We start from the raw sequence: 27,290 nt of genomic DNA, 5'->3' as shown, positions 1-27,290 counted from the left end.
CAGACTCTAAATCTTTATCTGAATTCTCAGTTTTTATCAAGTCTAGTCCTTAGTACAGATAAAGTAATTATAGTAGGTGATTTTAATATTCATATGGATGCTGATAATGAGCCTTAGAATCATGTTTCTTGCATTGTTAGGCTCAACTGGCTTCACCCAGGGTGTAAATAAACCCACTCACTGTTTTAACCACAACCTGGACCTTGTTCTGACTTATGGCATCAAAATTGAACATGTAATAGTCTTTCCATAGAATCCTCTTTTATCGGACCATTATTTAATAACTTTTGAATTCCTGTTACTGGACTACACACCATTAGGCCAAAATGTCTTTTCTAGATGTCTATCTAATAGCGCGGCAGCTAAATTTAAGGGATTCCATCAGCACTTAATTCACTGCCATGTTTCAATATAACAGAGGACTATTACACACAAAATTCACCACCTCCCGCCCTCAACTGGCACCAACCTATCTTCAAATACAGGAACCTTAGAAACAGCTGTAGAACCTGATGTATACTTAAACAGTTTCTCTCCCATCGGCCTTCGCCAACTAACTTCAATAATGTCTTGATTTAAACCATCAACTTGTTTCTTAGACCCCATCCCAACCAGGCTGTTTGCGGAAGTTTTACCCTTAGTTAGCACCTCTTTACTACATATAATCAATTTGTGTTTATTAACAGGCTATGTACCGCAGTCCTTTAAAACCGCTGTAATTAAACCTCTTCTTAAAAAGCCTACTCTTGATCCAGATGTCTAAGCCAACTATATACCCATATCTAGCCTTCCCTTTCTCTCTAAGATCCTTGAGAAAGCTGTCACCAACCAGTTGTGTGACTTTTTACATGATAATAGTTTATTTGAGGATTTCCAGTCAGGATTTAGAGTGCATCATAGCACAGAGACCGCACTGTTGAAAGTTATAAATGATCTTCTTATTGCATCGGACATGGATGATCAGCAACTTTCTACTGTTGAACTAAGACAAAACTGAAGTTATTGTGCTTGGCCCCCAACACATCAGAAACACATTATCTAATGATATGGTTACTCTTGATGGCTTTGCCCTGGCCTCCAGCACCACTGTTAGGGATCTCTGAGTTCTCTTTGATCAGGATATGTCCTTTAACTCTCACCTAAAACAAACTTCAAGGACTGCCTTTTTCACCTACATAACATTTTGCAATGTTCAGGCACATCCTTTCTCAAAAAGAAGCAGAAAAAGTAGTCAATGCTTTTGTTACCTCAAGGCTGGATTACTGTAATTCCTTATTATCAGGCTGTCCCAACAAATCTTTAAATACTGTCCAGCTGATCCAGAACGCTGCAGCGCGAGTACTGACAAGAACTGGGAAAAGAGATCATATTTCTCCTGTGTTAGCTTCTCTGCATTGGCTCCCTGTAAAATTCAGAACAGAATTTAAAATCCTCCTCCTCACCTACAAAGCCCTTAATGGTCAGGCACCATCATATCTTAAAGAGCTCATAGTACCCTATTACCCCACTAGAACACTGCACTTCTCGAACATAATGGCTGCATGTGGTTCCTAGAGTCTCCAAAAGCAGAATGGGAGGCAGAGCCTTCAGTTATCATACTCCTGTCCTGTGGAACCATCTTCCAGTTTTGGTACGGGAGGCAGACACCCTCTCCATGTTTACGAGTAGGCTTAAAACCTGCCTTTTGATAAAGCTTACAGTTATGGGCTGGCTCAGGCTTGTCTTGAACCACCCCTTAGTTATGCTGCTATAGGCCTAGACTGCTGGGTCACTTCCCATTATGCATCAAGCTCCTCTCTCCTCCTCTTCCTCTCCATCTGTACACAATCATATGGCATCAATGCTCGTTACTAACTTGACTTGTTTTCTCTCCCATAGTTTTGTGTTTTCTCATCTCTCTCCTCCTGCCGCTTTCTGCAGGTATTTCTGCCCCTGCTGCTTCAGAGTGTGGATCTGTGACTGCAAACCACCTACTGCCTCCATGATCCTGCTCAACACCCACTGCTTCAAATATTACGATTACCATCTAATATTATTAATTATAATAATATCTATAATTATTGTTTAGTAAGTACTATTATTCACCCTATTATAATAATATTAGTTTTATTATTAGTCTTATTATTGTTACACATGTTTATGTTATACGTCTACTGTGCTATACCCCCCCTTTGACAGAGAATCGTTAATAAGTTCAAAAAATATTTTAGCAGGCTGCTAGTGCTATGATGTTTGTTTGCTCTGATTAATAAATGTAATCTTTAATTTTGAAAAAGTAGCTTTGTGTTGTTGTAATTTAGCCTCTCTGAGGCGATTGCATGGTTAAAATCAATGAATTTTATTTTATTTAAAAAATGCCCCCACAGTCACTTTCATCCTGGCACCTGGCTTGAATGAAGTCCCTCTTTTATTAAAATAGTTGGTTTAATTAAGACTTAAACAGGCAATACTATACAGATCTGTAACTGATTGTTACAAATATCTATTGTCACTAAATAGCTTTAGCCTGAACTTAGAGTACAAATGGCGTACCTGGTGCATTGGCAAATGCATATATTTTACTTATAATTATATTCGACCTTAAATAAAAGAGTAGCCTACCTCTACAGAGACGAAATTATCCTCTGTCTCCGCTTGCTGAATTCTGCCTCAAGTGCATCCCTCATCTCAGATTAGTGAAGACCAGTCATCCATCCAGGGTTGATGTCAGAAAGTGCTAGGGTGACTGGTGTATGGAGTAGAATATATCGCGCCAACATATCTGCAAAACTTTTCAGCAATCCAGGACCAGGGACAGCTCGTTACCAAGATCTCTTCTAATGCATTCTTGCAGCTTGTCATTGCTGACCATGGCCTTGTGGAAGTAGCTGTAAATCTTTCAGAATACCACTCCACACTGCTGTACATTTCTCCCCTCAGCCTGATCTGCTGATACCCATCAGCAGACCCTGTCCAACTGCCAACCTTCTAGTCTTCGCTCTCAATTTGGCTGGCACAGGCAACCCTCTCGTCGGCAGTATAGCACATCTGTGACAGCCGGGTACACGGCATGCGCGTAACATAGCTGTTTATCAGGAACTGATGCTTGATCTGTAGTGCTGCAGACAATGTGGTCGTTCATGTTCAAGTTGAAGCTTTGTAGCTGAGAGTCGACCACCTTTCATTCTCTCGGCTGGCATGGTTCCTTGATTTCCTGATGACGCCAAGGTTCCAGTATGTCTCCAAACCATGCAGATTCGCGCTCATGAATCTTGTGTTCTGAGAAGAAGTGTACTCATCGATAGTAAGAGCAAAGCGTGCATCACATTTCACCAAGTCTTGTAACTTCTCCGTCAGCTCACCTTTTTTCTGTTAGAAAACACTCACTTGTGAGATATTCGGATGGATTCTTTAGGAGATTGAGACCGTCTCTTATCAGCGTTGCTCTGATAGGAGCATTTTGTCATACTGTTGAATGTTAATCCATCATATGCCAGTATTTCTCATGGGGAAGTGTTTTGGATAAGGTAAGAGAATCCAGTGATCCAGAATCATGCTTTGGTGGACTTTCACGTTCAATTTTGTCATGCTAAGACTCCAAATGTTGCTACAACCTGATTGTTGAACTCTGGCACATTTTATCACTCATTCACAGAGCACACACTTTGCATCTTGATTGTTAACTCTTTTACAGTATTTTCACGCAAAGTTGTTGGTAGACGTTGTAGACTTTTTAAGTTGACTGAGTTTTGGATCAGCCAAATCCGGCAATTGCATGGATATGTATATTTTGTATGTAACAGCCTTTTTGGTTTACGCTTAGAACGTAACTATTTTTTTCCCAGTTTCCTATTAATATATTTCTCGGGGAAATGGGAAATAGGTTGAAAGTGGATTCGCAGGGATCTCGTTTCCAGCGTTTTCCAGCGTATATCAGTGTGTATGAGTGTGTGCATGAGTGTATGTATTGTGTGTATTGGTGTATGTATCAGTGTGTGTATTGGTGTGTATATCAGTCTGTGTCTCTGTGTGTTCTTGTGTATCAGTCTCTCTCTGTGTGTGTGTCTGTGTATACCAGTGTCTCAGTGTGTGTGTTTCAGTGTGTGTACCGGTGTGTGTATTATTCTGTATCGGTGTGTATATCATTGCGTAATGGTGTGTGTATCACAGTGTGTATCGGTGTGTAGATCAGTGTGTGTATCGGTGTGTGTATCAATGTCGGAATGAGTGCGTACTCACAGTGGATGTCTGGGTCGTCAGGTTGGTACACACTGTCCTCCTCCTCCATCCTCTGAACAAACACATAGGAGATAGTGGAAACTTTTATTTTGAAAGGAGCATTCGTCATTTCCTGCATTGTTTAAATCGGCTAACTGCAGTTCATTAGTATTTAATATGTGAACAAAATCAATTAAATTCCATTAAAAGGAAAATGAAATGGAAATTCAGAATATAAACCTGAAGTCATCCGGTTTGAAATGAAACAAACTGAGAAACCTGTTTTTTTGTCAACCCCAGCTCCATGAAATTTATCTAAAGCAGGGTTCAGACTGACTTCATTTATTTCAGCAGATCCGTAAGCACAAGGTCAACACCACGCTACATCGGCCAGTCAAATACATACAAACACACACGCCTGGTAGACAACTCTACAACATGAATGCAGTATTTCTTCTGTCCACCTACTTCTAAATTCAGACAAAACTGAAGTTATTGTATTTGGCCCTGAACACCTCAGTAAAATACCATCTAATCATGTAGTTAGTTTGGATGGCATTACCTTAACTTCCTGATCTACTGTAAGGAACCTTGGATTCATTTTTGACCAGGACATGTCCTTTCCTCTCACACATAAAGTGGAGAGCCGTGATTGCAGTCACACAGGCACCGATAGCAGCAGGGGGACACCCTTATGTGCTGCCCTGCTCTAACCACTGGGACTGTCTTCCAACCCACATGGAACAGTAGAATGGATTATTCTTCAAGATGGATTTAAGAGAAAAGGGAACTCAACTTAACTGCTGGACGGACAAAACTGAAAACACACACCTCACAGTGAGACTCTCCCCAGAACATTCCAAAAACCCAGCTCCTTCCGATTGTCTCTCGTCACCTCCTCTCCAAACAGGGACTCTTTTCCCAGAAAACATGTATTCTTAAATGGTTACCATGCCATGATTTTATTAATTTTCTTATGGTTTTAATATTTATATTTGTGTTCTTACTTAAAGTAGATATTTGCTATCATCTATAGCTGAATTTTGTAAGTTGTATGTGTTGTAAACTCATGTATGACTATTTCCATAACTGTTAAACTGTTAAACATGTGATGTTTGGTCTCATTGTAATCACATGGGAATCAGGATCCCAGATGTTTACGCCTTGTAATTATTTTATAACAAAATACAGTTTTTTAGAAATGTCTTAAAAAGTAAGACAATTAGGCATGTGACATCTATCCTTTCAGAGGGGGTGTGACCATTGACACCATGTCTCTAACCTCTTGCCAAACGTTTTGTATAAAAGACCCTCATTGGAATGCAACTTCAGATTTCCTTGGTTACTGGAGCCTCTGCTGTCCCAGCCAACTTCAACAGCAACAACTGTTCGTCACTGCACTGTGACAGTTGCATCATTGTCTTCCTCACTCCCGACTTTGCCATACCGACTCAGCTGCTTTTCTATTACAGGCACGCACGCAGTAACACGTCTTTTCTGCTAACCGGGTAAATTAAGAATTACAATTGGTTTCTCTATCCAAATGTGATACCACCACTTTTACCCGCTGCTTTGCTGACAGCTGCATCATTTGTTTAGTCACCTGTGGCATAATTTTCCTGCCAAATTCTGGTTCTATATTCATATATTCATTCTGTAGTTTCATTGTATGCGTATTTAGCGTTTCGTTGTGTTGTTGCTGTGTCTTCCTTTGATAGTATTGTGTAGTAATAAATGATTAGGCATAAAGTCATGCCTTTACTTTCTGTGACTTACTTTCAGTCACTTTCCGTATCTGATTCCTTCGTTGCTTGTTCTATCCAACTTCTCGTTAATTCCCTCTTAAAGTTAATTTGCACATTAGAGACACTCTTGACTGATCACCAGGAGAAATGGTTATTCGTTTTATTGTGCTGACTCTGAAATTATATTGCTGATCAAGTAATTAAAGTGGTTCCGCATGATAATTCTGATTAAAGCCACATTTCCCCCAATAAAGCTATTTTTTCCTACACTTATAACAACCAGTCTGACAGTGCTTGAATACAACAATATATACAGGTCTTCCTGGTCTCTCTCTCTTCTCTCTCCCCCTTCCCCCCCTTTCTCCTCTCACCCCAATTTCACTCCTCTAAACCTAACCAGTCAAGGCAGACGAACGCCCACCCTGAGTCTGGTTCTGAAGGAGGTTTTCATCCTGTTAAAAGGGAGTATTCCCTCTCCACTGTCGCCAAGTAATTGCTCATGGTGGAACTGTTGGACTTCTATCTATAATATTGTAAGGTCTTGATCTCACTCTGTAAAGTGCAACTAGAAAATGTATGTTATGATTTTAAATGAACTGAATTTAAACTCCTCAATCTGGTTCCTACTGACCGTTCACTGTCCCTCTACCTACATACGCTTTAATACAGTTGTGCAAGCAAACACCTGCCTTACAGTTGTCCAGTTACACTGTCCGGTTACTAAAAGTTAATCAACATATGCCAGCCAGTCAGAATCCAGAAGTAGTATTACAGTGGTAGTACTTTAGTGTTACAGTAGCATATCCGTGAAGATTCTCAGTGATCCAGGTTATGGTTATCCAAGAATGGTTGAACTGAAGGCAATTGGAATTGGTTATAGATCTTGAGGACATTTCACCTCTCATCCAAGAGGCTTCTACAGTTCTGACTGACAGAGACCCCAGAAAGGTATTTAACCTCTGTGGAGTCTTTATCAGGCCACTGATGTCATTTGGTTCTATGTAACGACAGTCGTTGGAATTATCTGAGTCACCCGAGGTCAAGTGTGAATGGTTATTAAATCTCCTGGGAAGGGATGAAAGGACAGCATTGTAGGTGGGGGATAAGTGGTATCGTAGACCTCACCTTCTGTTGAGGGATGATTTATCTACTTAAATGTAGATAGCCTCCATCACTTTTCTTTCAAACCGCCTGTCCTACCTATCCAGAATGTGTACATCGTTGTCTTCAAAGGAGTGTTCCCTATACTTCAGGTCTAAGTAAACTGCTGAATCTTTACCTGAGGAGTTGGCCCTCCTGCGTTTGTTCAGTGGCTGTTTAGACTGTGTTGTTACAACAGCCTGGAGCATTATTGAATGACATGATATCAATGGCCTTGACAACGAACCCCACAGAGGTTAAATACCTAAGATTCCCTAGCAGTCAGTCTGAATTGTAGAAGCCAGTTGGATTAGAGGTGAAAGATCTTCAAGATCTGCAGCCAAGTCAGTTGCCCTCGATTCAACACTTCTTGGATGTTTTAGTGATATTATTGTAGTATTACAGTATTACTAAGTGGTACTACAGTACTGTTACAGCAGTACCAAAGTACCTGTATATCAGTCAGTCTTTCCTCCAACAGTCTCTGCTGACGCTTCGCTTTTCTCTTCAACTTCTTCCTCTTGTTCTTAGACAGCTTACCAACCTACACACACACACACACACACACACACACACACACACACACACACACACAAACAAACAAACAAACAAACAAACAAACAAACAAACAAACAAACAAACAAACAAACAAACACACACACACACACACACACACACACACACACACACACACACAGAGAGAGGATAGAAAGAGACAGTAGAACACATGGTAAAGTTTCAACCCAGTAAAACTGTTACACTGATGTTTAAGTGCTCACAACACACACACACACACACACACACACACACACACACACACACACACACACACACACACACACACACACACACACACACACACACACTTCGTGTTACTAACACTGCACACTATGTCTGGTTTGTAGTTTGTCTCAACAGTAGCGGTTTCGGAAAGGGGGGGGGGGGGGGGTGACATGCATTTTGCAGTTTCCTCACTACCTGCTCACTGCTGGTTTGGTCACAGTGATTTAATGCGTTTTATCGAATCAGCTCGCAGCACTTTACTGCAGGTTAAAAACACCTGAAACATGTTAACAGTCTAAAATGGGAGTAAACAATGAGAACACAGCAGGCCTCACACCTGGACACTTACCTGTAGATCCCTGGGAGCCGTGCTAACTAGAGAGAGAGACATATAGATGCAGACAGACAGGGAGAGAGAGAGACAGGAAGAAAACATCAGAAACAGAGGAAGGAAGGATGGAAGAGTGGAAATAAAAAAACAGCTGAGGAATAAAAGACAGGTTACAGATAGACAGGTTACAGAGAGACAGACAGAAAGACAGACAAGTTAAAGAGAGATAGTAAGGTTACAGACAGACAGACAGGTGAGTCAGAACTGTTTAGAAGGAGAAGGAGACAGCTTAGAAAGCAGACAGTCAGATAGATATGCTGGAAGCCAGACAGACAGACACCCAGCTGTCTGTCTGAACAAAGTGGAAACCAAAGCTCCCAGTAACACTGATGTCTGACTCCTCGTCCCTCCACAGGTTCACATCACTTAGATGGTCTACTGAAGTCCTGGTCTCAGTCTATATCAGATTCTGATTTAAGTTAGTTAGGTTGTGATGAAAGTCAAAGCTGTAGCTCAGTCTTGACCTCAGGTCATGTCTTCACACATTTGTCTATAATCTCTGATTTGTCCCTGTCTCATGGCTGTTTCGACTCTAAAACAGTTCTTGTACGAGGCAACTCTGGCCCAAAATAAGGAAGTGATACAGGGTGAGTTTTTCTTGCTCTTTAAATATTTTTTTTTCGTCAAACACTGTTAAAAGTCCAAAAAGTGTTCAGTCAGACACTCACACCAGCACGTCCAGAAGAAACTATCACAGTACAAGACAAACAGTTTATATCACATCAGTGTTCACAGTTTCGGATCATGTCTGTCTGACCAATCACGTCAGTACTCCTCACCTGATGATCCTGAGGGGGGTGGGGCTCCGGCCCTCTGCCAGATGGTGGCTTCAGCTGCCAACCTCCTGATGTAAACTTCATCAACGTCCAATAAGATATTCTCTGGTTTGATGTCAGTGTGGATGATCTTACATTTAGAGTGAAGGTAATCCAGACCCTGAAGCACCTGCAAAGAGACAAAGCCAAGTCACTGTCAACAAGTCCCAGTCACTGCTGAGGTCAACTCACGTAACTGAGGTCATGTCAGAGTCACGGAGGTGTTACCTGTCTGATGATGGTCTTGACACAGACCAGAGGAAGTCCCATGTAATTTGACTTGATGATCCATTTTAACAGCTGATGACCCAAAACCTCCAGAACCATACAGACATCTGAAAGAAGCTGAGGAAATTACCAACTGACAGACCGACAGACAGATAGACAGGTAGAAAGGTAGACAGGTAGACAGGTAGACAGGTGATGATGAAGGATACGGACTCCGTTGACTCCAGATATCTTGAAGTCATCAATCAGTTGGACGATGGTTTCTCTGTAGGGGTCAGAGGGATCACTGTCCCTCACCTGGAAAGACAAACAGACTGATAATCTGTTTTCATTCAGGATCAGTGTAGTGTTGTTGGGGGTGTTACAAGGAAAGATGCAGCACAGAATTAATGAGTTCAACAGTATCACTGCAACAGCCAATTCATTTTAGAATTATTTTTTAAATCCAAAGTACATCATCTCCTAACAGCCTCTTTTGCCATGTACACACTAAATGACTCTCAAAGTTGTCAAGACTGCTGTACTGCTCACACTAAACAGCTTGTGGTCTTGTGATCAGGATTATCAAAATTGTTGTGGTTTGCACACTACATGACTGATCAGTGACGGGGTCACAAATTACAAGATCTTTCACCGGGAGGAATCCCCAATGAGTTTGTCTGGTCTGTTATCAAGCTATGTTTCATCACGAAAACACATGCAAAATGTGACATGGGAAATTACAAAATACCATGTGTGAGACAGGATTTTATTTTTCTTCCAAAATGGATGTCCGCAAGAAATGATCCAAAAAGCTATCCAAGGTATTTGTGCACTGATTTGCAGCAAAAAACACAAGAAAGAAAAAGAAAGGAATATGGGTGAGAGAATAGATTTTCTTGTGCCCGTGCTTGTTGATGTTTTACATCTCCTCCCCTGGGTTTTCCGTCAACCCGTGTCTCGCGCTCTCATTGGCTGTAGCTCTTCGCCACAGTCATTACAAGTCACAACACCCTGCCTGCCAGATATCATTCAGGCACCTGCGGGTCTCTCAAATCGCGTCTTTGAACAGTTCACAAATAGCAATTGAGCACAGCTTTGCCAGCACCAAAGGAATGCCAACTTGCCTCTGATGTGGGGCTTTTCTCTGAGATCTCCAAAAACTCTCGGCAAATGGGAAATCGGGGCTAAAATTGTGTAGTATGAACTAGCAGGTATTACTGGTTGGTGGTCCAGGGGCTGGGATCTTCTGCTGTAGTCTGTGTGGTTCCTTTGTGTGTGTGTGTGTGTGTGTGTGTGTGTGTGTGTGTGTGTGTGTGTGTGTGTGTGCGAGACTTACACATCTGAGCAGTTTGATCTCGTCCAAGGCCGTCTCAGTGTAATGTGGAGCACTTTTTACCACCTTCAATGCCACAAAACGCTTCTTCCTAAATACAGACATAGAACCTATGAGGATGTGACAGAACAGAATCTGTGCAAAAGGTCATAAAAATGTTCCAAAACAAGACGTGTGTTATTAAGGTGTATATTGTGTTTCATACTGCAGATCCCAGCAGAGCCAGACGGTAGAAAAATGTCCCCAGCCCAATTTTCTGACCACATGGTACCTCCCATTAAACAGGTCACCGATCTTTACTGGGTAGTAACCACCTGGAACACACACAGAACAAACATTAGTAAACATAGTGGGGTATCAACGGGTGTCCCCAGTCCACTGACTGGTGACTGGGAACTTATAAGGTGGAGTTTTTCCTGGCGAACAACAAGGGTCATTTCTATGTGGCTGAGGGTCACTGAGAGGACTCTTGATTTTTGACTGTCCTTATGAACTGAATATCAATTCAGAGTATCCGGCCTTCCTGGAGTCTGTGTGTGGAATCCTGGAGAGGACTCATTACTTCCACTGGAGACTTCAAAACTCACATGGGCAATGACAAATAAACCTGGAGGGGTGACTGAGAGGAGCGGTCTGCCTGATCTGAACCAGAGTGGTGATTTGTCATTGGACTTCTATTCCAGTCATAGTTTGTCAATAACAAACACTATGTTTGAACAGAAGTTGGTTCATAAGTGTACCTTGTACCAGAACACATCAGATCAAAGGCTGATGGTCAGCCTTGTAGTCATATCATCATACCTGTAACTGTATGTCTTGGAGACTCAGGTAAAGAGTGGAGCACAGCTGTCAGGTGATCACAGGCCATGGATCAGGTGGAGGCTGCAGGATAGACCTGGTAAACCTACACAGGTAGTGAGAGTGACCTGGGAACTATATTGGGGAGGGTGCTGTCCTCAAGATCTTTAACTGCCATCAGTGGGGGAATTTCTCAAGCATCCCAGGGAAGCTGTGGTCATGGAGTCCGAGTGGGCCATATTCAAATCCTTCATTGTCCATTCCCGAAGCAGCTGCTCACAGTTGTGATCTGACAGTCAATGGTGCCTGACTAATAAACCACAGGTGAACACCAGCTGTGGAGGAGGAGGCCGTCAAGCTAATGAGGAGTCCTTTTAGGCTTTGGTTGGCCCAGGAGACTCCTGAAAAAGCAAGGAAAAAACTCTGAGACTGTGAGATGACTTATGCGAGGCCAAAGAGAAGGACTGTCAGTCGGACTGAAAGAGGTTCTGGAGGACGATGGAAGAAACACTTTGAGGAACTCCTTGTGGAGAACAGGAAAGGTTCCTGTAGACTGGCAGATCAGGTTGGTGGTTCACATTTTTAGTAAATCTGACTAGAGGTTGTGCTCCACCTATCAGGGCAGCTGACTGTTCAGCCTCCCTGGGACAGCTTCTGTCAGGCTGCTGAAAGAAGACTGCCTGATTGTTGAACCTCAGATTCCACAGAACTGATGTGGATTCTGTCCTGTTGTAAGATCAGCGCACCAGTTGTTTACACCTGCACGTATCCTGGAGGGGTCATAGGAGTTTGTCCATCTAGTCTACATTTGTTTTGTGGACTTGGAGAATGTTTATAAGCGTGAGGGTATTTTGTGGGGGTACTGTGGGAGTCTGGGGTACCAGGCCGTTACTACAAATCATACAGTCCTTGTATAACCCGAGTGAGAGCTGAGTCTGTGATCTTAGTAGGAAGTCAAACATGTTCTCAGTGGGTGTTGACTCCAACAGGTTTGTTCCTGTTACAGATTCAGTTTGTGGTTTACATGACTTATCATGGAGAGGATTCATGCAGAGCCAGAACACACTGTAGGGATTATATATCCCATCTGTTGTGGGAATGCCTCGGGTATCCTCCAGATAGTGAAACCAACAGTGAAACATGGCTTGGCAGGACTGTGACCTGATCCAGACAAGCAGTGGATAATGGGGGGATGGAACAAATCATCATCAATCAAGATTATCATTCACAAAGTCCTATCTTAGGTGAATCACAAGACCTGTTTTAGTCAGTAAAAAACAAAGACCGAACAAGCACTGACTCTTGTACCATTCACATCTTTTGGCTGAATATCCTTAAAGTCAATCAGAGTCTATCAGTTCAGTTTTCTTCAAAGTAAGTCTCACCTTTGCAGTAGTCTGACGGGTCTTCCTGCTCTTCATCATCTGAGCCCAGAAGCTGAGCGGGTGGCGGAGTTAACTCTGGAGGGGGTGGACTCAGAGCCGGAGGGGGTGTGGTCAGTTGATGTGTGGCTGATGACATCATAAGAGGCAGACCAATGGGAGGGCCCAGAGAGTCGAGGGAGTGGAAGAAGGAGGCGGAGGAGGAGCAGAGGGGCGAGTAGAGATGGGAAGAGACACTGGAGGTAAAGGTCACTGAGGTCAGCAGGAAGGGGTCAGGATGGGAGGGGCTTAATGGAGGGGTAGGAGGGGCTTTGACAGGATGCGGGGCAGATACAGATGGTGATTGAGGGACATTATGGGTAATACTGTGGGGTAAGGTTGGAGGTGATTTGCAGGGTTCTGTCTCAAAAACACTTCGAGTGACATTCTGAATAGTTCTGTGAGGCGATCTGTATGAATTCTGGGTAATAGTTTGGTTTACAGTTGGCAGTGATTGGCTAGGACTTTGTGCGTGACTTTGAGTTGTGGCAGGAGGTGCCTGGGTAAAGATCTGAGGAGTCACTGGTTCTGTCAAGGGGTTGTTTAAAGGGGTCAGTAGGGCAGTTTGGAGGGTACTTTCAGGATGTACCAGGGGCGCTACAGGGTTATCTATTGTATCTAAAAAGGGGGGTGTGGTCTGGAGGATGTTCTGGAGATGTGGTGAGGAGGTTCGGGGGACACAGTGGGTGGTGGTGTGTGGGGGGTTTTGTCCGGGTGCTGTTGTGGTTTCATGGAGATCTTCCAGATGTGTTGGTGTATTTCCTGATAATGTGGTGGTTGTTGGAGTATTTTGGGGGCAAGTTTGTGGCAGTGTGGGGGGAAGGCTGCTGTCAGGATTCAGATTCTGAAGGTCACAGAGGTCATTAGGCCTGAAATACAAAAAATAAGGTATTAAGACAAAAATAGGGTATTACATTAGAGCTCAACAGGAAGGGCCTAAAACTAGTGCTCTTCTAACAGAGTCTGACTTTGTAACTTTATTGAACTTCTTGCTCAGCTCTTTATTATTTCTGTTACATTTCTTGTGAACAATCGAGGTCAACGCTATTAATTCAGGAGAGACTGTCTGAGAATGTGCCCTGTTATCCACACTGGAATCAATAGCCCCTACTCACTTTCCTCAGAGCAGAGGCCAAAGAGGAGGGGTTGGAGCAATTTTCCACTCCAGCTTATTAATCAAACCTAAACATAAACTTGATTATAACTCGTTTGAAAGCCTTACTCTCAGTTTTTCACATCCAAGCTGGAAAACACAAAAAACTGTTCTACTAGTTGTTGAATATCCACCAGCCCCTTACTCAGAATTTTTCTCTGAATTTTTAGACTTTTTATCTGAATTAGTGTTTACTACAGATAAAGTAATTGTAGTGGGTGATTTCAACATTCATGTAGATGTTGACAGTGACAGTCTTAGTTTTGCTTTTACTTTGCTTTTTCACTATTAGACTCAAATAGCTTTTCTCAAAATGAAATAAGAACCCATTCACTGTTTTAATCACACCCTTGATCTTGTTCTGACCAATGGCTGACTATATAAAGATGGACTACAAGCCAAAACATATCTATCGCCCCCTGGTGGCTGGCCACAGTACAGGTCATAAACCCCACCCCCTCCATGTTAGTGGATGGTACATGGGCATGATTGACAGCTATATTTATGCATATGATTGAGTGGGGCAGGTGTATGTGCAAGATGGCAGCGGCTTTATCCAGGATATTTTGGCTTAATTTTTGTACGGTGGGAGGAAGTGGAGACGCATCGTCCATCTTCATATACAGTCACTGGTATTAACATATGGCATAGAAATTGAACACTTAATATGTTCTCAAAATCCTCTTTTGTCCGACCATTTTTTAGTAACGTTTGAGTTTACAATAATGTACTACACGATAATACTGTAGGTGTCTATGTGATAATGCTGTAACCAAATTTGAGTAAAGAATTCCATTGGTATTTACTCCAATTACACGTGTCAATACAATAGAGAACAGCTCTCTCAACTTATGTCTAACACAGGTTGATGATTTTGTTGATAGTGCTGCAGCCGCACTGTGTACACTCAACAATGTCGCCCCTAGAGGAGGCTAGCTCCATGGTACGATTAACAAATGCAGGTTTTAAGCAGACATCGTGAAAGCTGGAAAGGAAGTGACATTCCACCAATTTAGGAGAATTTCACCTAACCTGTAAAAATAGTGTAATAACATAAAGAGTCCTCTGTAATGCCTGAACCTCCTATTATTCATCATTAATAGAAGAAAATAAGAACAACCCCAGGTTCCTTTTCAGCAGTGTAGCCAGGCTGACAGAGAGTCATAACTCTATTGAGCCATGCTTTCCTGTAGCTCTCAGTTGTAATGACTTCATGAGCTTCTTTACAAATAAAATTGTGACTATCAGAAATAATTCATTACCTCCTTCCCACAACTGGCACAGATGTATTGTCCAGTACAGTGGTCGACAGGATAAAACAAAAAGTTTGTCAAAATGCTTCGGAAACTCAAGTGAAAAACTGCAAGTTTTTGTACTAGAAATATATTATTTTAAAAAAACATCCTCCAAAACCTTCCACAGTCTAGTTTAAATGCATATAGTTAGAAAGTGACAACATGAACAACATGCACATCTCAGTCTGAGTCAGAAATCAGCTGTTTATGGCTCACCCATTTGCAAAAAGAGCTATTCACATGACAACAGAATGGTAATTTGACAGTCGCTATTGGGTGATTATGAGGCATAAAAACATGTGAAAACATCCAGTTTGCCTCCTATAAACGAGCACATGTTTGGGTTGTTTATACTGACTGAGGAAAATGGCACACATGGTTCTCTACTGCTGAAGCCTTGCAACAGATCCTGGAAGCAAGCAATGATGACTAACTTCTCCTCTTATGAAAGCTGTTAGGAAAGCAAGGAAAGACATTGCCATTTTGAGCTTCGGCTAGTTCCCGCTGACTATGTTTGTGATGAGTAAGTGAATTATTTTACCTCCATCAACTCTGCACATGCACGGCATGTCATATCACTTTCTATAGCTAAAACGTCTGTCATAAAGCAGCTAAAACAGCTGGAGTGTGTAAAACTTCTCCACAGTAGCACAGCAGATTGCAAAAACGTATCATGTCATACTGCAGCCAGCAAAGTCAATTCATTACCCATAAGCTAAAGTTAGATGGCGTAATTACGAATTGTCATTATTTCCAATTAACCTTCTCAGTCTTTGGTCCCTTCTGTTATTTTTAATGCACTAATGTTCATAGTAGCCCTCTCACTGTTTAATTATTTTATGTGACATCATATCAGGCTCCTGTAGTGTAACATTGTGTGCTATACTAAATAAGATTGCAATGTTCATTCGATTCACGGAGTTTGTTACAATTAGCCTCATCAGTATAGGCTATTGTAACACATATGTTAGGTGTAAATGATCAAAATACATTGTTATGGCTGCTGTAATGTGTAAATGAAAATTCTATGTTTTACTTTGTAAATAGATAGATCCCTTCTGTTGTATTCAAACATTACAAACAGCAATTAAAAATAGAAGAGTAAAAAAAGGTTAAAATATCTTACAGTGCTACATGTATAAATAAAATATAAAATGCATTTGCTGTGACCAAAATAAATTATCATCAACTGAGAAATTGTTTGACCATATGATGAAAGGGCAACTGTTCTGTTTTTTTCATTTATTATTTTAAAGAAATGTGGAGAACATTGCACCTGCAAGGAAAAAAGCAAAATGTCAGCTAATTTGCTTCTCAGTCTGGTGCTTGTGAAACATATAGAGTCAAGGAGGGACTGTCCACGCAGTGCTGTCAATGTACAGACAAAGAAGTCACTTAGAAGATTGTACCACTGGATATGGGACGGTCTTCTTCTCTTTGTGACGTAGATGGACACACGACAGGTATCTGTCTGCTCCACCATCCATACAGCCTATATTGTGGATGCAGTGCAGGGAAGAGTGAAATCCAGTGTGGATTTGTCAGACCAGCTGATACGGTATTACACAGCACAAAACCCTGAAGTGGTACAGGAAACAGTTCACTTCTTAGACAATGCTGTAACCAATGCTTACAATCTCCTCAAAGAACTCATGCAACAAGACAACATGACCTACAAGGCTTTCATGGAGGAGCTCACTCCATAGCTGTGTGGTGTGACAGAAAACCCAGAAGACCCCTGCAAAGACAGCCAGTGGCTTTCAGGAGCCAGTTCATGGGGCTGAGCTTTCCCGTGGCTACAGGATAAAGCCTACCGCTGGATGCAAGACCCGTGCGTATTGCAGGATGCATAGGAGAGAGCAACAAAAACCTGTTTGAAGTGCGTATCATGTGATGTCTACATTTTCCTTCAACCAGAGAGAAACTGTTCAGGACTGAAAATAAAAATTCTAACTTATCTGTATCCTATGTTCATCCCAAAGGAAATTTTTGCGTAGGTATTCCTCAAATTTTGTACTTTTCCAGTATTTTAATGTGATTGCACTTTCCACTCACCAAAATTTTATCCATTGTATGTTTGGGTTTGAACACAGCATTTTCAATAAGCTTGAAAAAGGCCTTTATTGTCTCTTCTCTTACAGTTCACACTGACTTTCCAAACTCATGGGTATGGGGGGCAGAAACGACCACAATGATATTCCAGACTGATGGGCCACTTCCTTTGACAGTGGGGAAGGGGTTAATAATAGTGTGTTGACAATATTCATTGTGTAGACCACTTGCTTTGAAATAAGAAAAAAAAAAACAGTATCAATACAAAGTTCTTACACTTTAGTAATCAAACCACATGAAATGTCTGAATAATTTAATCACATGTGTGTAGCCAATACCTATGTTTACAAGGTTCAGAGCTCAAAAGTTTTAGTAGAAATGTTTATAATTTTTTTTTTTTTTTTTTTTTTAAACAAAATCTCAGGACCTGTGGAAACAGTTTTTTTTTTTAAAGTGTATGTTTACAGTTGATTTAAACAAAAAATATATCAATTACATTCTTAGTGTTCTCAGATTATTGGTGCTGAGTTTGAGCTGAATATAAGCACATGTAGCACTTTGTGATCAATGTTTTGCGTTGGACCACAACAGCAGGGCCAGCCCTATAAACAAGAATGTTGCTGACTGACTGACTGAATGATGTAGCTACAACATTGGTCAAGTGCTAGAGTTTCTCCATTGGTCGTTGCTCCTTCAAAATTAATTGGTGCAAACAGTTAATATTTCATCATCAGGGGGGCGTTTACAGGCAGTGTTGCCAACTTAGCGCCTTTGTTTGGTAGATTTACCGACTTTTCAGACCCCTTTAGTGCCTTTCTTTTTGGACAAACCTTAGCTACTTTTCATAAGAAATAGTTGCCAGTATTGCCCCGCAAGCTTTTTCACACAGGATTTAGAGTAGATCAAGGTGTAGAAAGAGCTCTGGTGAAATTTACCAACAATCTTCCCAAGGCCTCAGACAATGGACTTTAAGTCATATCTATCGGACAAGATTCCAGTTTGTTCATGTTAACAATGACTCTTCCATTTACACAAAAGTTAGTCATGGAGTTCCATAGGGTTCTGTGCTTGGACAGTTACTTTTCACCCTATATATGCTTCCTTTAGCCAATAATATCAGGAAGCACCACATCAATTTCCATTGCTGTGCAGATGACAACCAGCCATATTTATCTATCAAGCCAGAAGTAACTAATCAGATAGTCAAACTTCAGACATTTCTTAAAGACATAAAAGCCTTCATGGCCTGTAATTATTTACTTCTAAATTCAGACAAAACTGAAGTTATTTTATTTGGCCCTGAACACCTCAGAAAAATCTACCTTGGATGATATTACCTCGGCCTCCATTTCTACTGTAAGGAACCTTGAACTCCTTTTTGACTGGGGCATGTCCTTTGCTTCACACATAAAACAAGTCACTAGGAAAGCCTTCTTCTACCTGCACAATATTGTGAAAATTTCAAACATCCTGTCTAAAAAAGATGCTGAAAAAAATAGTCCATGCAGTTGTTACCTCTAGACTGGACTACTTGCATTCCTTATTATCACAATTTCCAGTAACTCTGTGAAAAGCCTCCAGTTGATCGAAAGAGTGTCAGACTTTTCATACCCACAGCACATCTCTGCGACGGAAGTAGCCCCTCTTTTAGATATTAGCTCCTCATTTTGTCTTGGTTTGTCAGAGTCCTTCTCCTGTCCAGAATTACCCCGTACTGTGTCACGTTCACCCTCCTCCATGTTTGTTTGTGATGCTGCCTTCATGCAAATTTCCTGACTGCATCTGTGCTATGTGGAAGAAAGCAAAGCACTGTCTAAATGACGAAAATATTGCCATAAAGACTGTGATTTGCGACACAAAGATGGCAACTTTTACAGTGCATTGAGAAAGTACAGACCCCTTCGTCACATTCATCACATTTTGTGATGTTGCAGCCTTATGTTAAAATCATTTAATTCATTTTTTCCCTCTTCAATCTGCACTCAATACCCCATAATGACAAAGTGAAAAAAGAATTTCAGAAATTTTTGCAAAATTATAAAAAAGTAAAAACTGAACCACCACATTGACATACTAAGTATTCAGACCCTTGACTAAGTACAGCCCAGAGTCTTCTTGGATATAACGCAACAAGCTTTGTGCACCTGGATTTTGGGATTTTCTGCTATCCTTCTCTGCAAATCCTCACAAGTTCTGTCAGGTTGGATTGGACCAGCAGTGGACAGCCATTTTCAGAGATGTTCATGGGGTCCTAGTCAGGGCTCTGGCTGGGCAACCCACATTCACAGAGTTATTCCTGTGAATGGTGTTCACCTTCCAACCTTCCTGTTGGAAGGTGAACCTTCGGCCCAGTTTGAGGTCCTGAGTGCTCCGGATCAGGTCTTCATTGAGGATTTCTCTGTACTTTGCTCCGTTCAGCTTTCCCTCAACCCTGACCAGTCTCTCTGTCTCTGCCACTAAAAACAACCCCACAGCATGATGCTGCCACCACCATGCTTCACCATTGGGATAGTATTTGGCAGGTAGTGAGCGGTGCATAGTTTCTTCCAGACATTACACTTAGACTTGAGGTCAAACACTTCAATCTTGGTTTCAGCAGACCAGAGAATCTTGTTTCTCACAGTCTAAGAGTCTAACAGAAAAAGAGTCAAATTACATCATAGGGAGAGAGGTATCCACCTCCCCCCACCCCACTGGAGATATCCATTTCTGTTCAGTCGTGTGAGGATCCTTAAAACCTTCTCCTGAAACAAAGCCACTAGGCCTCGTCTACTTCATATTAATCTGTCTCTTCTTGCTGGTGGTCTGTTCACGAGCATCTTCCTGAGGAAGCAGGTGTGTCCTTAGATTAGTTGTGATTATAAAGTCAGAGTCAACAAACAGCCTTGTCTTTGTTGGTGAGTTTACCATTTACAGTGTAGAACCCAAAATGTTCTATACTCTGCTTATCAGAGGCTTCAGAGTCCTGATTATCGGATCAATACTGATTTTTAAGAGCGCCCTCTGCTGGCCCACAAAGTGAACTACTTCAAACGCTCAGATTATTGACTGAAGTTTGAATTCAAACAGCTCTTTATAATTTAAATATTAGATTTTTTCCCATGTACAAACAAAGGTATTAATTGTCAGATTGAGATTTGAGATTTTTTTCCTAAACGAATCAGTTCATTGTCGTCTGGCAAAAAAATGTAACCCTTAAGATTTTTGTGGCAACACAATGTCACTTCATCCAGCAGCATAGTTCACTAACCAATCAGAAGACCTATACCTGTAAAATATACACAAATTTTTTAAATGTAGCTGAATAGCTGATGATGATGAGATCCATGATTGACTTTGTGATAGTGTTGCAAGGTATACTGAAATTAAAAAGGTATCGCAATACCTTGCTTTTTTAAAACAGTACTGTAGTTCATTTTAATCAGCAATGATTTTTTAAGAATGACAGTGTTTTAATAAGAGCTGTATTTTCTGAGTTGCTTCGATGTGCAACAGCAGGGCAGTGTGTGTGTGAGGCCCTCTGCTTCCACTCTCTGCACTCCCTGTCCTCTGCTTCCACTCAACATGAAAGCGACAAAACCAGAGGGCAGAGGGCGTGGATGCAAATACAAGTGCTCTTGCCAACAAAGCGAAAAATGACATTATTTTGCTAACATAGCCAACAGTCAGAGCAAGCCCATGGACACCACAAAGCCCGGCTGTAAAAGATGTTCTAAACCTACGCAGACCAAGGGAGCCAACATGTACCTTTTTAGCTAACTTACCAATGTGGCAAACATCTCTAGACGCAAATCCAACATTAACACTGGTAACATTAACTTTACCATAACTTTCAAGCTGGTAAAAATCAGGTGTTCACAGGTATACAGACTAGCAGCACCAGTTGTAAATGATCAAATTATACTCAATCAGTACAGGTAATGGTAATCATGGCATGTTCCTTTTTGGGAATAATTATTGGTATTAAAAGAAAATGCACTAATAGAGCACAGACCTCCGCCAAGGAGGTGTATTGAGTCTTATTAAACGCTGTTTAATGAGCGATATCTGGTTACAAATATAAAGTTAACTATCAAAGAAATCACATAAACTCAAGTATAGGGGACATCAGACTACTGTATACCATGTAAAAGCTTTAATAACACTATGACCTGGATCTAATTATTTACAATAATCCAATTATTATTGGTATTAATGTACTAATTCATTGTCAAAAACAGACTTACATGTATGAAAAAACAAACAAACAAGAATACTTTGCAACAGTTACGACATGATAATGAAGTTCACACACAGGATCATTAGCCTGCACACTGCAAGAGTGCACTAAAGTAGACTCAACACAAATTACTCAATAAACCTCCTTGGCGAAGGTCTTTGCTCTACTGAGTGCATATTGTAATTTTCTATTTAGTCAAATTAGATTTAAAAATAACAACTAATAAGAACAGGCTTATGGTATTGTTTCAGTATTCAGTATCAGTATCAAGATATTTAGGCACGTATCATATCGAAGTCATAATGTTGGAATCTTGAAAACACTACTTTGTGGTCATATCATCAGATCTGCGGCGGCATGTCTTGGACGCTCAGGTGAAGAGAGTGGTGGAGCTATCAACTGATCACCACCTGGTGGTGAGTTGGATCAGATGGCAGGGAAGGCTGCCAGAAAGACCTGGTAAACCCAAACGTTTAGTGAGGGTGAACTGGGAACGTCTGGTGGAGGCCCGTGTCCTAGAGGTCTTCAACTCCCTCCTCCAGAAGAATTTTTCATGCATCTTGAGGGAGGTTGGGGACATGGAATCTGAGTAGGTCATGTTCAAAGCCTCCCTGGCAGAGGGGTCTGGTAGGAGCTGTGGCCAGAAGGTCATTGGTGCCTGTCGTGGCGGCAACGTAATAAACCGCTGGTGGACACTAGCGGTGAAGGAAGCCGTCATGGAGGCCTTTTGGGTTTGGTTGGCTCAGCGGTCTCCTGAAGCAGCAGACAGCAAGCGGGAGGCCAGAAAGGCTGCAGCCTCTGCAGTCGTGAAAGCAAAAACTCAGGTGAGGAGAACTTTGGAGAGGCTATTGAGAAGGTCTTTCGGTTGGCCTCAAGGAAGTTCTGTCAAACCATTCGACAACTCAGGAAGGGAAAGCAGGGCTTGGCTCAGGCTGTGTTCAGCCAGGAAGGAGAACTGCTGACACCGATGTGATATTGTTGAGCAGTGGAAAGAGCACTTTAAGGAGCTCCTGAACCCAACCAACACATCCTCTGTGGAGGAGGCAGAGTCTGAAGACTTGGGGGAAGCCCCACCTCTATCCCTGTCAGAGGCTTCTGAGGTAATCAAGAAGCTCATTGGTGGCAAGGCGCCAGGTATGGAGGAGATTTTCCCTGAGATGCATAAGGCTCTGGACATTGTTTGGCTGTCCTGGCTCACACGCCTCTTCAATGCGGCGTGGAGGTCAGGAGCGGTGCCTGTGGACTGGTCAGACCGAGGAGATGGTTCCCATATTTAAGCAGGGGGACCGCAGGGTGTGCTGCAATTATTGGGGTATCGCACTGCTCAGCCTCCCCATGAATGTTTATGCCAGGGTGCTGAAAAAGAGGCTCCGACCTCAGATTCAGGAGAAACAATATGGATTCCGTCGTTGCCATGGAACAGTGGACCAGCACTTTACCCTTGCAGGGTTATTGGGGGGGTCATGGGAGTGTGATCATCCAGTCTAGATGGGTTTTGTGGACTTGAAAAAAAGCTTACAACTGGGAGTATGGGGTACCAGGGCCAGTACTACGAGCCATGCGGTCCTTGTATAACCAAAGTGAGAGCTATGTCTTTAAACACATTTTCAATGGGTGTTAGACTCTGCCAAGGCTGCCCCTTGTCGCTGATCCTGTTTGTGATTTTCATGGACAGGATCTCAAGGCGCAGCTGGGGTGAGGAGAGTGTCCCATTTGGGAAACTCAGAATTCGGTCGGTGCTTTTTGCAGATGATGTGGTTCTGTTGGCTTCATCAGACTGTGACCTTCAACGCACACTGGGGTAGTTTGCAGCTGACTGTGAAGCAGCTGGGACGAGAGTCAGCACTTTCAAGTCTGAGGCCACGGTTCTCTTCCAGAAAACGGTAGATTGGTCCCTCTGGGTTGGGGGAAGAGTTGCTGCCCCAAGGGAGGGAGTATCACGGGATCTTGTTCACGAGTGAGGGTAAAATTAAGTGTGAGACTGACAGGCAGATTGGTGCGACATCCGCATTACCATTGTGGTGAAGAGGGAGCTGAGCCAGAAGGCACTGCTTTCGACTTACCAGTCGATATATGTTCCAACCCTCATCTATGGCCATTAGCTTTGGATTGTGACCAAAAGAATGAGATCGCGGATACAGCGGTCGAAATGAGTTTCTATCGTAGGGTGTCTGGGCTCAGCCTTAGAGATAGGGTGAGGAGCTTGACATCCAGATGGAGCTCGGGGCAGAGCTTCAACAGGAGCCAGTTGATGTGGATTGGGCACCTGATTAGGATGCATCCCGGGTGCCTGGAACATCCAACTAGGAGGAGACGCTGGGGTAGACCTAGAATTTGCTGGGGAGCTGGGAAACGTTGCTGGGGAGAGGGACGTCTGGAATACCCTGCTTAGCCTGCTGCCACCACAACCCGACCCCGAATAAGCAGAAGAAAATGGATGTGTGGTTGACTGGTGATGATGTCATTCTGACTGCTTACACTCAGCTGATGTTTTTCTACATTTCTACATGAAACAACATGTATACCTGTAACTAACACACACACACAAAAACACACACACACACACACACACACACACCTGCTCTTCATGACATCTCTGAGTCATTTACATTGTTGAGGTTTGCCTCGACTGCACTGAAATAGACTGAAGAGTGTGTGTGTTGTGGGATCATGATTCAGTCTCTAGGTCTATTATTGGAGCTGTGACTCTGCAGGCCATGCTAACAACTTCCCCCTGACTGGGAGCAGGAGGAAACTGACTGTTAACCTAGCTGTTTGATTTACATGTTGTATCATGTTTAGTGAACAGGTGTGTATCATTCATCATTTTCTTAATCAAAGACATTGCAGAACTTCCATTGGAAAAACATACAGTAAATATCAGTCTCATTTAATGAACTATTTCAACCCTGAGTTCCGTAGTTGTTCAAACCCTTGGTTTGGTCTGGCAGGCACAACTCTTCTCTATATGCCATGTAAACATGTCATAGATATACAATATCTATGAAAATCAACTACAGATGAAGAACAGAGGACCCAGGCTGGAACCCTGTGGGACTCAACAGGTGAGTTATTTACAATGAGTCTACTTTCAGACAGCAGACGGGGCAACTCATTCGACCTGCATTGGAGCAATTCATATGAGACAGCTGTCAACTTGCTTCCCACTGTCAGCAGAGACTGCAGTCTGGAAAATAGTTTCAAACACTGATAAACCTGTAACTACACTGATTTACATCAGCTAACACAATAAACCCCGCATCACTGTGTCCTTCTGAATGGGGTATTAGCCAGCAGTCTGTCCACAGCAGTCAGCTGGCTTAGTTGACAGTACAGCTATAACAGAGCTCAACCCTGAAAACCTTCTATGGTTTTTGATATATCAAGGGGTATTTAAATGGTAAAACTCCCCTAAAACGTATAAAAAACCATGAACACCACCTCTAATTTTGAACCTTTAAATTACCTGAATTTTTCCAATTAAGATATAGAATCAGCAGAAATCAGGACCTGTTAACTGTGATGAGGTTGACCCCAAATTTGGGGTTCATTAATGGATCATTAGTGGATGTAGATATATTCCAGTGTATTGTAACTGTTTTTTTATTTACATTAAAGGCCCTGCAATACCCACACAGGTCAATGCTGGTTGATAGCATGAGGTCACTGGACTTCATGTATCAAAAACAATGATAAAGGTGTAATTTGCCCCCCCCGTTCAACAAACAACATGTGAACAACATGAACCTGGTCCTGAACTGTCAGGAAAATAAATACTGAATAAAGAAAGAGACAAAGACCGACAGGAAGTCAAACAAAAAAAGTGATTTCCTTGGAAAGAAACCCAGGCCACACACCACAAATCTCTCTCTCTCTCTCTCTCTCTCTCACTCTCTCGCTCTCTCTCTCACACACACCCACACACACACACACACACAGAGCTAAATATAGCCTCTGAGTGTGTTGTATGTGTGTATGTAGGGTGGTCAGCAGTGTGTGTATTTGAGGGTGTCTAGTCTAATATCTCTGCTGGTTCCTTACCGATTCTCGGCTGTTCGGACTCTCCGGTGCTTTTTGCCTCTGCGTCGGTGTTTCTTGCCAGTGGCGGCAGAGTTTCCAGTTCCAGCACTGACCGCTGCTAAAGGGAGGAACAACACAGAGTCAGAGTTAAATTCAGTCACACCCCCCATTTTATGTGATTTAACACACCTACAGCTCCTCTAACAGATCGTTACCACAAGCTTCAAACACACACCAAACTCCATTTAAAAACCTGTAAATTTAGTGATTTTCTCCTTTTTAGGACGCATATAACTCCTGAAATATGAGTTGAGCCCTTTACATTTATATCGTACACCAAACTGCATTTATAAATCTTGAAATATAACATTGTCTTCTGCATTAGTAAACTAATATATCTGCTAGAATATTCCTTGCCACCTAAACATAAACATCATTAATCATACTCTGATTTGGCGTAAAATTAAATTTACTGAATTCCAGACCACAGGTCCATGTCTCTACAAATTCAAAAAATAAGCAGTTGTACACATAACACAGACCTCCGCCAAGAAAAAGAAAAAAAAAGAAGAGGAAAAAATTAATACAAACCCCGTTCATAAACCTCCTAACTTAGAGCTGTCCTTCATATTAAACCACACACAACTATTCAAACAAACATTACCACCTACACAAACCACACACAAAGCAAAATCTTAACTTTTCTACTGTTAGCTTGGTACTATTAACACACCATGCAGTGTGACAACCACCATCAGGAACCAAATATGAAATTTCAGATTCAGGTCAATTAAATGCCATCTGGAGGATCACTTGTGTGCTGAATTTACCAGTTTTTGGAAAAAATAATCTTGAATCACATTCCAGCAGGTACAAATCAGCTGATCAAGGCAGTCATTTGTAAATGCCAAATTTTTTTTGCGGAGTCTGGAAGTGAAGATAGCTAAGCCATAAACTCCTACGTGTGTGTGTGTGTGTGTGTGTGTGTGTGTGTGTGTGTGTGTGTGTGTGTGTGTGTGTGTTTCACAGCGTGTGTGTGACAGCAGCAGCAGTCACAGCCTGGTACCGTTAGCTAATGCTAACTAGCATAGGAGAGTTCAGCGTGTCACAGAATCAGAAACAAACTGCACCGACAGCACTGCCAGTCATACCAGGACACCGACCAGGGTCGGGACTACTTTACCTATCAACATCCTGGCTACCGGTCCTCAAACCGAACCGGGTCAGAGCGGTCTATCCCGGCTGGGCTGATGGTACTCTGATAGTTAGCTCGTTAGCCTCCGTTACGCGGCTGAAATTCACCAGAAAACGGCGGTGAAACCCGGAGATAGTCCAGCTAGAGGTGGTTCAGGAGGTCCACAAACCAACCCGGGTCAGAACAGGCGAATGCGGTGCAGCGTGGTGAACATGAGTCAGTGGCCTGTCCGTTAGCCCGTTAGATAACAGCTGACGGTATGCTGTCAGTTAGCCTTGTGGCTCCGTTAGCTCCAGCTGCAGATCAGCGGCTCTCCCTGCAGTATCCGGCCTGGTCTGTAGTGCCTCTGTACCGGGTCTGTACTCGATCTGTACCGGGTCTGTACTCGATCTGCAGCGGGTCTACTCAGTTATTCTGGGTGTTTTTTCTTTGCTGTCTTGGTCTCAACAGCTGCTAGCAGTCTGACACCGGACACCGGGTTGTGCGCAGGCGCAGTGACCGGCCACGCTGAGACTGGACCCAA

At 42.3% G+C, this 27,290-nt stretch overlaps 1 protein-coding gene across 2 annotated transcripts in view; it reads right to left on the bottom strand.

Annotated features, from left to right (window-relative positions):
- srpk3 (SRSF protein kinase 3) overlaps window positions 1–27,290 on the bottom strand; it is a 36,149-nt gene extending 8,859 nt beyond the window's left edge. The window contains exons 1-11 of one of the 2 annotated variants that reach the window (XM_040152985.1): window positions 26,756–27,290; window positions 25,594–25,690; window positions 12,798–13,702; window positions 10,820–10,928; window positions 10,618–10,705; window positions 9,509–9,596; window positions 9,300–9,406; window positions 9,036–9,201; window positions 8,215–8,240; window positions 7,534–7,626; window positions 4,219–4,270 (exon numbers count right to left, since the gene is read on the bottom strand). In XM_040152985.1, the coding sequence (XP_040008919.1) occupies window positions 4,219–4,270; window positions 7,534–7,626; window positions 8,215–8,240; window positions 9,036–9,201; window positions 9,300–9,406; window positions 9,509–9,596; window positions 10,618–10,705; window positions 10,820–10,928; window positions 12,798–13,702; window positions 25,594–25,690; window positions 26,756–26,765 (1,741 nt within the window). In that variant the 5' untranslated portion in view covers window positions 26,766–27,290. The remainder of the gene's footprint in view (window positions 1–4,218; window positions 4,271–7,533; window positions 7,627–8,214; window positions 8,241–9,035; window positions 9,202–9,299; window positions 9,407–9,508; window positions 9,597–10,617; window positions 10,706–10,819; window positions 10,929–12,797; window positions 13,703–25,593; window positions 25,691–26,755) is intronic. The other variant, XM_040152986.1, reaches the window with a different exon arrangement.

Source organism: Xiphias gladius, chromosome 18, assembly GCF_016859285.1.
Source record: "Xiphias gladius isolate SHS-SW01 ecotype Sanya breed wild chromosome 18, ASM1685928v1, whole genome shotgun sequence".
Taxonomy (NCBI): domain Eukaryota; kingdom Metazoa; phylum Chordata; class Actinopteri; order Istiophoriformes; family Xiphiidae; genus Xiphias; species Xiphias gladius.
The sequence above is the reverse complement of the archived record's forward strand: the minus strand, read 5'-3'. Positions and strand labels throughout refer to the sequence as shown.